Source organism: Belonocnema kinseyi, chromosome 8, assembly GCF_010883055.1.
Source record: "Belonocnema kinseyi isolate 2016_QV_RU_SX_M_011 chromosome 8, B_treatae_v1, whole genome shotgun sequence".
In the NCBI taxonomy this organism is placed as follows: domain Eukaryota; kingdom Metazoa; phylum Arthropoda; class Insecta; order Hymenoptera; family Cynipidae; genus Belonocnema; species Belonocnema kinseyi.
In genome coordinates this window covers 43,361,231-43,373,386 of record NC_046664.1, presented here as the reverse complement: position 1 = coordinate 43,373,386, position 12,156 = coordinate 43,361,231, and the positions used below count along the sequence as shown (strand labels likewise).

Sequence of the window (12,156 nt, the reverse complement as noted above, 5' to 3'; positions counted from 1 at the left end):
ATTTATTTATTTGATCATTTTTGCACGGGGCTGTCCCGGTATATATCATCAGTCGCGGACGCATTTTTATAATGCAGTCAAGTGATCTGATGAGAGCAGTCTGCCCAGACATATTGGACAAAGCCTGGTTTTACCCCATCATTGACGGACTGAGTTTCAGTCAAGTACACGATGGGGGGACCTACAGCTTGAGGTGGGATCCGAACCACCAGAACCTCGGTAAAGGTAGGGGAGAGTGGAGATAGGTGGATCAGATTTTGTCTTTCTTGTCATATTTTCTACAAAAATATAAAGTAATAATTTTTTTACATTAATATGAAAGTTATACTATTCGTTCATAATTTCCAAAATGATTTACAGTGAAATATATTCATTTATCATTGTTATTGATCGTTAACTTTTTAGTGTCATTTGACCCAAGTATCCCCACCCGTGAGGATACTTGGATCAACCTGTGGGGATAGTTGGATCACTTTGAAAAGTGTACAGTTTTTTTGGACAATTTACCTGAATTCGCACAATAAAATGAATTAGAAGCTATTTAAAAAAATAAATTAATTTTTTTATGTAAAATAGTATTCTTCACTTAGGGATACATATATAAGTATGTAAAAACAGTAAAAACACTTTACCAGGCACTTGACTTAGTCCGTGGCTGGTGATAAATCACCGGGTAAAAGGACCTGAGATAAATTTTTCAAGAAATACATAATAATAATTATTATAATAAAATTAACAATAATTATAATAATATTAGTAAAAACGATAAAAATAATAATAAAAAATATGATAATAACAATAATAATAAGAATATAATAATCATCATAATATTCATAATAACAATTACAATATTTATGACCATAATAATATCAATAACAATAATAATAACAAAAACAAACGTTTCTCCCGCAATATGTACACATGACCCGCAAGCGTCGTTAAGATTAGTTTTACCCTCGTACCCAGCGTATAAAAGTTTACTTTAAAAATATCCAAAGTTAACTACTGATCCACGTATCCCCACAAAAAATGATCCATCTATCCCCACAGAACATTAGTTACGTCAAGTATACTGTTTATGGATACAGGCACGATGAAAAAGAAAAATACACTAATTCTGAAAAAGTAGCAAGTTACGAATTAACCGATTTCAATCGCAAAAAATTTCCATCGTACATAACAACAACAACAAACGTTGCAGGTTTCTACTTCCTCGGGTAAAGTTAGGTTATAGGTAGGACTGTCAAACAATATCAACGTTACGCAAAAACCCCTAGTGGTTTCAAAAATTTCCCCAGTGATCCACTTATCCCCGTGATCCACCAATCCCCACTCTCCCCTACATTGAAAAATTTCTAGAGGTACCGGCTCAGGGATCGAACCCCGGACCTCTGAGGTGAAGTCCGAGTGTCTAACCAACTGAGCCACTTATTATGAGCCACTATTTATTTCAATTATCAATCAATTATTATTATTATTATTATTATTATTATTATTGTTTTTTTTTAACATTTCTGTGTTGAAATGTTGTCACAGGCTTATACTGCCCAACATGTCGAAGGCATTTTTTGTCAGAGTTGGATTTTTCATTTGATCATTTTTGCACGGGGCTGTCCCGGCATCTTTTTTTAATTCAATATATTTAATCGATTGTACTAAAATGCATATTAAAATTTCATCAAACGTTGCAATTTTTCAACCAAATATTTAAAAAATAGCGTTTCACAGATTTTAATAGTCATTAGTAAAATAAGAAAAATGTTTTTTTTCTAAATCAAATCAAATATTTGTTGTTTGATGGCACTTTATTTGATTTAATGAAAAATATATTTGAATTTAAAAAACTTCGTTTGAATTAATAAAAGCTTTTATTTGAATGAAAACAAAATTTATTTAAATTGAATAATAATAATAACTAAAATATTTTTTAACAAACTTGAAGTCATATTGTGGAATGTAGATCATCGCAGAACATTTAGAAAGTTCATAGAAGATAAAACAATTTTTAAAAACCTTTTTTTAGATCGTTTAAAGAATGTTTTTAAGAAAACTGTTCCAGAATATTATGTAATTCTTGTCGAAATGAATGGAAGTAATATATATTTATGATGTAAAAGTTGTTTGTAATTTTCGTAGAATGTGACTAATTTATTAAAGTAGAAATATTTTAAAACCCCTAGAACGAAAAATGTAGTACGCTTTTTTTTATTCCCTTGCTAAATTTTTCAAAGGATTCCAGAATTAGATTTACTTAATAATAGGTCACAGGAAAACAAGTTGAATGAACGAATTTCATTATTCACGTGCTTATTACTTTGACACACAAACAGTATATGCAAATTTAGTTCACTGAATAATTACTAGGGTTCATTAATTTATGAATAAAGAAAATCCTTGTTTCTAAAGAGAGATCTGAATTGAAACAGAACTGAGAAGCGCCGAATTGATCAAGGCAAGATATATACCAACTACTTAAGAGTATCATATTGAAGAAGCTTTAAACTTCCAATAAGATACTTATTTTACATAATTCTCAATTTCCAAATATTATAAGTTAAGAAGAATAGCGCGCTTAGCGTACTTATTTAATTTTTCATATTTTAATTACCTAATTATGTAGAAGCAAAGGAATAAATAATTAAGTTAATTTCTTTAATTTTGAACACTTATACATTGTAGTTTAAATTCATAAAATTTAAAACATCTATTTAAAATAGATATATCTTAAACTCTTGCTATTGAAGGTCCTTCTATTTTTTATTCTGTATAATTTACAATTCTAAATCTTTCAAATTTAATAAATTTCAAATATAAAGCATATAAATGACAAAATTTCTAATTTCAAAACCTAAAATTTGCCGTTTTAAACGTGTGCAAGTATAAATTATTAAAGAATGATTTTGCAGATCAAAAGTTTAGTTTCCAATTTAAATTCTTCACAATTCTAAAAATTTCAAATATCAAGGATAAAAATCACAGAATTTTAATTCTAGAGCTTAAATTATGCAGAATTTTTGAAGGTGAATTAAAAACAGTTTAATTTTTAATATTTGCAATTCAAAGAGTTACAATTAAAAACTCTTCAATAATTAAAAAATGACATATATAAAAATTCTTCAATTTTTGTGATTTTAAAAATAAAAATTAAAGTTTTCAATTCTATATCTTCCAAATTGAAGAAATTCCGAATGTAAATCATTAAAATGACAGAATTTTGAATTGTAACAGTTCAAACTTGCAGAATTGCAATTTATCCATTTATCAATTAATCAATTTATCAAAAAGTCTAAAGCTATTGTGTCCTGAAAAGCAAACTTTTTGTTCGATTTTATTAGACATTAAGTTTTTCGGAAATATGATTATTTTTAAAAGAATAAAGGTATATGGATTTTCCAGCAAAAGTACAAAATATTGAATGTGCTTTCTTTAATAATTTGTTAAATGTCTTTCTTTGACAAGAATTGATAAATTTCGGCACGCTTTTCGTGGCAGTATTTCGAGAAATATTACAGATAGGCCATTTATTATTTTATAGTTTTCCTGGAAAATGTGTGTGCTTTTATTATTATGCACATTTTTTCACGTAGAATGCAGCAGAAACAAGTTATTTTTGGAAAATTTAATGTCTGATATAAAATTCAATAAAAATAATTTGTTTCAGATTGGAGAGTACCTTTTATTTAAAACGTACAGAAAATGAGATATTCTACGAATTCTAAAGTTAAATCATTTTTAGGCCAATTTTTCAATTAAAAAATACACCTGGAAGTCGTATTTCTTAAATTATTCAACGTAAAAAATTAAATTTTGGTTTTATTTTACAGGGAATTTTGTGCACTTTAATTCTTGTTCTGTCTATTTAGGCGTGCAATATACCGAGAAAGAGGAATTTAAAAACAGCCTTTTGGCACCTGCTTAAAAAATGTTTAAAGCTTCCAGAATGTCACATGATGTTTAAATTAGATGCTTCTTTTGGATGCTAAACTAAAGGGTTTATACGAATAAATATTTAATTTCTAGTTATTTCAATGAAAATATATTTAATAACCTACAACAAATTTAGATTCCTTAAAAAGGAGCTGAACCACTTTTTTATTTATGGCTTAAACTACCCGGGAGACATCCCCAAAACATTAAGAAAAAAACTAGGATGTGCAAGCGCTTTTTAGTCGAAATTGATTCAAGCTAGCTGTTGCATATTTCGAATTCAGGGTGGCGAAGTATATTTTTTTAAAAAGGATTACGTCAAAATGTTTCATATTAAATTTCGAGGTTTGACAGATGATGTAGAATTCTATTTCGGTGGCATCGCTAATTATTATGAACAGGCGCCTCAGCTTATGCTTGGCCGAAGGCGACAGCGAGAAACGTGAAAAAACAGGGCAAAAGGAAGAAAGCCGAAAGAGAAAAGGGATGAGAATTATGGTCTAAAGAATAAAAAACGAAAAAAAAGGAAAAATAGGGGGAAACATGTATTTCGAAATTTCTAGGTTGCAAGTTGCTGGGAATAGAGAGTTATAGCGAGAAGACGAGACCAAGAGTGTAAAATACAAGAGACTTTTCGCTAACTAATACGCGAACTAGTGTCCTCTTATTGTCTTCATTCGTTATTTTAAATTGTTAGTCCTGATAAATGCACATACTTTTCAGTGGAAATGTGAATCAGCCTCCAGAAGTAATAAATATTGTTCTGCTCTGCTGAATTAGGTACCCTAACGAAGTAATCAGTCATGATTCATAGCTGAGTGCAAACGAGTCTTTGAATCGTTTTATCACAATCCAGTAGCATCCTTTTTGAATATTGTGATATTTGATTTACTTTGAAATTAAATTGGAAGACATCAATAATTCTATAATTATTCTACGAAATTCTAGAATACTTTCAGAATCTTTACGATCTGCCAGGTCTAGAATATTGCATCAATTTTTAAAAAATCCAAAAAGTTTTTGAAAAAGTAGATTATTATTAAAGATTCTAGGTGAATGGGAAATGCGGTATGGAGAATCTGGAAGTTTCTGGCATGTTTAAGTACATTGTGCCAATTTCTAGAAATTTCTGAAATATAAAATCGGTGAGTGTTGCACAAATATTTTCGGGGATTCTAGACAATTCGAAAAAGAAAAATCAAGAATGTTGAAAAATACCGACATAGAAAATTTCCCAAATTTTAGATTACTGAAAAAAATAAAACTACCAAAGTTGTTTATTAACGAAATTAAAATAATCCGTTATTGAAATTTAATAATACTAGAAAAATTCAGAAATTTAAAATTACCGTAATTATTACATTCTTGAAGTTTGAAAATCCGACATTTTAAATTTCTGAAATTTAAAAATTTTAGAAATTAGTAAATTGACAAAAAACTTCAATTTCCCGAAAAAATGTCTACGAAATTATACGTTTTTGAATTTTGTACATTGTTTTTCAAAAAAACCCAAATTTATTCAAAATTAACAAAACGTCAGCAGTTTTTCTGATAAAATTATTCTTTTATTTTCTTACAACACCCACATTTATATTTCCTACCAATTTTTTGTTCAATTTTATGAGGATCTTGTGAATTTTATGCGGGCTAAATTAGAGTGAAACTCTTCTGTAGAGCTGATTTAATAGCCTGTTCCGCTTTTATTTGTTCAGGCCTGAGTGCTCGCCTGAGTGACAACCGCAGATCCCGCGCAGCTCCTGTTGCACCTACCTGCGGCGCGGAAAGGCTATAGAAGGGATACCTATTGAAGGGTTTCACTGTACTTGTGACTAGGAGAATTTTTGTTTGTAAAATCGAATTTTCTCAGTTTTCTCGAAATAACGACAGATATGAAAAAAAGATTAAGATAATATTTTACACGTTTAAAAAAGATCCATGAAAAATATACATCTTGCTCTTTTGCGATATAAATGATTTAGCCCGACATGAAGTTGATAGGGTAACTGTCTTATATAAGGAGAAACTTGGAAAAAATATGAGAAAATATAAAAAAGTTGGGGTCATCAGCTTTATATGGACTTAAACATTGTGGAGGTTAGGAGCATTTTTTCCTTGAAAATATAGTTTTTGAATTTTTCTCGAAAATGTTAAATAAATTTCATATCTGTCGCTTTTTGCAAAAAAATGAGAAAATTCGATTTTATGAAAAAAACTTATATTAAATATAATAATTATTATTTATTTTAATTGTTCTTAGATTCTAAGGAATTTTTAATAGATTTAAAACGATATTATAGATTTTAAGGTATTTTTAAAAATTCAAAGATATTTTGAAGAGCTTTAAAAATGTTAAAGGAATTTCAAAAGATTCGAATTTAATTAATTCAATTCATATTTTCATATTTTTTGTTTGTTTTCAGTTCACTTCAATTTGTCTTATTTTTCCTTGGATTTTTAATGGATTTAATCGAATTCTTCACATTTCCCTTAAATTCTTTTAAACGAATGGAATTTTAGTTTAAGTTAGTAACTTTCTAATTTTTTAAAGTGAATTAGGCTGATAATAAATTATTAATTTATCAATTTGAACTTAAAATTATTATACTCCATTTGAGAAATATTCTAGATATTAAAAATTTCACAAGATTGATGGTCAGGAAAAATGAAAAATTAGTAAGGGAGTTTTGAAGATGAAGGTTGCGTCGCGTCAAAAAAATCTCCGAGTTTAATAAAAAAGATCTAAAAGCCTTCCAAATTAAATCATTTTCTTTTTACGGAGATTTATTTACAAATACTTTATCTTGAGAACGAATAAAGATAGGAATCCGTTTAATTGCTCCAAATGTGCAGTTTTGTGATGCGAGTGCAGTTCAATCATTCAATTTATGATAAATCTATGTTAAGCAAGAAATATAATTTTGAATGAGCAAAAAGTTATTTTGAATATTCCAATGACAGTAGTAACTCTAGAAGCAAGTCAACTCGCCTGAATAGGTGTGCTAACAGAGTCAATATTGTCATCGAAAAGGCCCTTTTTCCGTTCACTTGTCCCGATGTGCCACCCACACGTCAATACTGATAAAATTAAGAAATATTCAAAATAGTATTTATTGCGCAACAGTGATTTTACCATAAAGTTAATTACTGCACTGCACTCACATCACAAAACTGCACATGTAGAGCCATTAAAGGGCATCCTATCTTCATTCGATCACAAGATAAACTATTTATAAATAAATCCCCGTAAACTTAAATTATCATGAAATATTCAATAATTATTGAATATTTCATGATTATGAAAAATGTATTGCACTTAAAAATATTGAAAGAATACCTATGAAGTTTTGATTTTTCCCAGCGTCAACCTCTTTCCGAAAACAGGTGAAAGTTAACGCTTGAAACAATTTTTAGGCTAAAAGTGATCACATCGTGGAATTCAGAACACTATAAGCTTTTAGATGCTTTTTATTAAACAAAACAATCCAGAGATTTTGTTTCTAGCGAGTTGCAATCAACAGAAGTGAGGGGCTCGACTTTCGGACCCGTGTAAAAAGGAGCAATACTTCATCCACCTAAGCATATATAAACGAAAATTGAAATTTCGACGTAGCAAAAATAAAGTTTACGCGAAATAAGAATATAAAAATGAAACAGCTACCATAATATCACTTTTAAAGCAAAGAACTGAGAGAATATCTGTTTTGAGTTATACTTAAAGACTGCATTTCGCGCGTCATTTAACGAGTTCGCAAAAGTAAATCTGCAACTTCCGAAAGCCAAGTTTTTATCTTTCTCGTAGACATTTCTGAAGACAGAATCATAATCTAAAAAAAAGAGCGGATGTTAGTCGTAGCAGAAGTCAGCAGACGTTCTCGGAAATATCTTTTCTGCACAATGGAGAAGAACAGTAAAAGATCGAAGAAGAAATGCCATATCGTGAAAATATAACTTTATACGTTTTGGAGATGATCCCTAGAACAAAAAATATTCATCTTTTCTTGTAAATTGTTCGTATGAACTTAAACTTAAATTTATCGTCTTTTCGATAAAATCTTTACTATTGGTATTTTTGCAACTCCACTCTTTTCACGTTTATGAGCAGTTTGATGTGCTGCTAGTCCATATTGCCACCCTCGTAGAGAAAGAATATACTCGTACAATTTTTATTTCAAAAAGTTTAATGCTTTCGAATGTGGATAATTTAAATTTTACATCGAAGTCTCTGAGACTTTCGAGGGCTTTGAGAATAAGTCGGTTTTAAATTTGAATAACTTCTTTGGCAGATTTTATTTTTAGGGCGTTTATATTTGGAAGCTTCATTATTAATCGGCTATAAATTGGGGCGAGAGAAGAGTTGAAGCTTTCAGATCTTTACCTTTTCTTGAGATAAGACCTAAGGCAGTAAAATAACGTTCCATTGTTTATTTGTAAAATTAATTTACAGTATTATGGGAAAGTTCTAGACTTTTTTGAAAGGTCTTACGATCTTGTCTTTTAACTAGAATATTTTACAAATTTCTGAACTACCCCTGTTTACCACATTAATGACAGTTGAATTTTATTATTATTGTAATGTACTCTGCGAAATTCTTTATATTTTGTCAAACACATCTGAAAATTGTCTGCAATATATGAACTTGTATTTTTGTTCGTTAAAGTACATTAAATGTTTGTCCCAAATTCTAATTTTACTGTGTTTCAACTACAAATAAAGTTATTTCCAGATTTCCATATATATCTAGTTCCTTTTTCTAAAACTCCTCTGAAAATGCCTAAAAATCTGGTGTAATCTTTTGAAATCTTTGGAATTCCTTTAACATCAACCTACATTTTCAAGAGCTTTATAAAATGTAAAGGGATTTCAAAAGGTATTAAAGGATTTGAAAATTTTGAGGTTATTTTCAAATATTACAAGTAATTTTTAATTTATTTCAATAATTTAATGGAACTTAAAAGGATTTGCAATATTTCAGGAAATGTTAAACATTTTGGAAATTTAAAACATTTCAAGGGATTTTCAAAGATTTTAAACATTTAAAGGAATTTAAAAAAATTGCATGCGCTTTTAAAGAATTTCCTAGAATTTCGGAAGATGTGGAACGCTTTTACAGGATATGTGAGGTTATAGGATATTTTAAAACATTATACGAAATTTTATAAGATTCCCGAGAATTTCCATTATTTTATGGGGTTTAAAGGACTCGCAAGGCTTTCAATCAATTTTCCAGAATTTCAGAAAGTATCATCAGATTTCATGCAATTTCAAGAACAAGAAGTAAGGGATTTTGTAGTGTTTCAAAGATTTCATGAGGTTATTAAATACTATTTGCAATCCATTTGGAATTTGCCCTGAATTCTTATTAATTTATCCTGAATTCTTTTTAATTCTTTCGAATTATTCTATATTCATTAAATCCTACTCAATTCAATAGAATTTTCAAAAGCGAAAGTCCACTATGCACGTGAGAATTTTTTGGTCTCTATATTTGGTCTCCCTTTGATCTCTATATTTTATCCCATAGGGACTGCGAGGCCTGAAAATCTTGTGAAATCTTTTGAAATCCTTGAAAAATCCTGGAAAAGCTTTAAAATTGCGCGAAATCCCATGAAATCCTAAAAAATCCTTTGAGCTTTTTTCATCTTTTGAAATTCTTATGGATCCTTAAAGTCTTTATAATCTCCTTAAATTCCTTGAAATTTCTTGAAATTCCTCGTGATCTTTTGAAGCTCAATATCAATATTTGATATGCGTTGATTTTTTGTGTGTTCCTTTGAAATACCCTAAAAGCCATTAACATGTCGTTGAAAACAATATTTGCAAATAACCATTTCAGTAATAGTTCAGAATTCTATTAACCCAGATCTCCTACAAATTTGCGTTACAGAGCCGCCTTGGGCCGAGTCTGCATGAAGCTGGTGGTCGTGATGGGAGTGACCTGGGTCCTAGACGTAATCTCCTGGGCAGTGGGTGGTCCAGAATACGTGTGGTACGTGACGGACGTGATCAACGCGTTCCAGGGTGTCTTCATATTCATCGTAGTTGGCTGTCAGCCTCAAGTGAGGGCTGCCTTGAAGAGGATCTGCAACAGGAACCCTAGGACCAACGCCGGAAGGCAGGGCAACGGCCTTAGCACCACGAGCCATGGAATGCCAAGTATGGGTGACAGCGTTACGCAAAATCCGAGCACCAAGACAGCGCCTCTAGAAACAATCTGCTAGAAACCTACCAAAACCTCCACTCCTTCGGGTCCCTCATGACTGAGGAAAGTCACCAAAACGAGCTTTGAAATCGGCCACAACGCCCTTTCTTCAAAACCAACTCGTTGTCCTGCCAAAATCTGGTCGACAGTTTCCACAGCGCAGGAAAAATGATCAAAAGATACTGGTGGAGAAGCTTTGGTTGCGAAACCAAATTTTATTAACTCTGGTCTGAATTGTTTTTATAGAAACATTCAATTTTTTACAAAAGAGAACTTTCGACGTTTTTCAGTAGGTAGTCTCACTATTTTAAATTGAGTTTTGTGGAAAGAGTGGGATATATCAAGAGGTTGATGGATCACATCCGGCTCGAAGGACCACATTTTGGTCAGATCTATGATTATCGTATTATTTCCTCAAGTACTCGATTTCAAATAAACCTGAGGCTTAACACTAGGATTTTCTAATTCGCTATATTTAAGATTTTCTAAAAGTAGCTCTGGAAATAGTCGAAATTTTGTAATGATTTTTTTAAACCGAAAATTAGGGATAAGCTATTCATCTGCCAGAGTTGGAAATTGATGGAGGATAAAAGTATTCTGTGTGAATCGATTGTGCGATGCGGGATCGGAATTTCTTCGGGAAAATTGCTTGACTCCTTAATTGCGGACTGCAAATACGTAAATCGCGTAGGTACTCTCTTTATTTATGCGTCAGGTGTGTCCGAATTTGTGAGATCCCGATATCCTTTAGCATGCATTTGCATAAGCGTCGCGCCTCACACAATTGCACTCACGATTTGCATATTTATAGCGCAGAAGAGAGAAAGACAATGAGAGAATGCGTGTTCTATCGTGATGGTCGCTCACGGTCGCCCACGTTGATATTCGAGACCAGTGACGCGCGTGCGATTAAAAATCGCGATCATCGATATCAAATTGGTGTTCATTCTTTTTTAGAGCTGCACATTTTCAAACTTTCAGACAGAAAAAAAAGACCGTTATACTTTGCCAGAATCATTTATTGCTTTAACTAAATATTTTCCAAATATAACTAGAGGAAAAGGAACTAAAGGTTTGTTCAGGGTGATTTCAAGAAATACTATTTTCGAATCTGATGACGCGCACTAGCCTAAAATGTACCTACTTATTCAACATATTTTTCGAAAAGAAAAATTGAAAATCGGATATGATTTAGAGGTCTTTTTAGTTGATTTTTTTGTATATTTTCAATATCTTGAAAATCAATCTTATAAATATGCATTCGTATAAATTAAACCCTTTTATATTTCCATAATTATAAATGATTTAATTAAACTTTTTTAATTCATGTTTAAGTAAAATAATAATTTCTTCTTACTTGTTTCGCTTTTTCTTATAGAAGTAACTCTTTAATTTACTTATTGTATTTTTTTTTTTTTGAATTCTTTTAGAAATCTGTTAAACAAGTAAGAGAAAATTATTATGTTTCTAAAAAATTAGTTTAAAGATTTTGATTAAATTATGTACAATTATATTTATGTAAAAGAGGATAATTCCATGTAAATCCAAACTCAATAAATCCATCTTCAATACATTAAGAAAATAAAAATAAAAACTCAAATAAAGGACCTGAAAATAGTATCAGAGTTTGAAATTGAAAACAGTTAACTATCAATTTACAACTCAGACCAGTGTGCGTATTCATTTTCGAAGCAAACATTTTTTGTCAATAAAATGAATCTCCCTGAAGTTCATTGTGTAAATAAGCTTGAAAACTAGGCTGGAACTATAGCTCGAATTTCTAGAAAATATATTCAGAAAACTTGGAGAAATATGTAACCATTTTTTTTTAATTCTCAAATTTTGTTCAGGTTTTCAAAATGTTGAATGAAATGTCAGTTTCTTTAAGTAAACTAGGTATTTTTTTAAATGGATAAAAAGAACAAGTTATAAGATTATGGAATGTTCTGGAAGCTTTTAGAACGTTTTTAAAGTTTCTTAAATTTCTTCTAATCATTTCAATGGAGCTAAAAGATTTTGGATGATACAA

The 12,156-nt window shown here is 30.4% G+C and overlaps 1 protein-coding gene across 2 annotated transcripts in view; it reads left to right on the top strand.

Moving 5' to 3' along the window:
• Positions 1-11,377, top strand: part of LOC117178122 (probable G-protein coupled receptor Mth-like 1) — a 264,166-nt gene extending 252,789 nt beyond the window's left edge. Inside the window, exon 7 of one of the 2 annotated variants that reach the window (XM_033369377.1) lies at positions 9,813-11,377. In XM_033369377.1, the coding sequence (XP_033225268.1) occupies positions 9,813-10,146 (334 nt within the window). In that variant the 3' untranslated portion in view covers positions 10,147-11,377. Of the gene's footprint in view, positions 1-9,788 lie in introns of both variants that reach the window. The other variant, XM_033369376.1, reaches the window with a different exon arrangement.
• Positions 11,378-12,156: the final 779 nt, after the last annotated feature.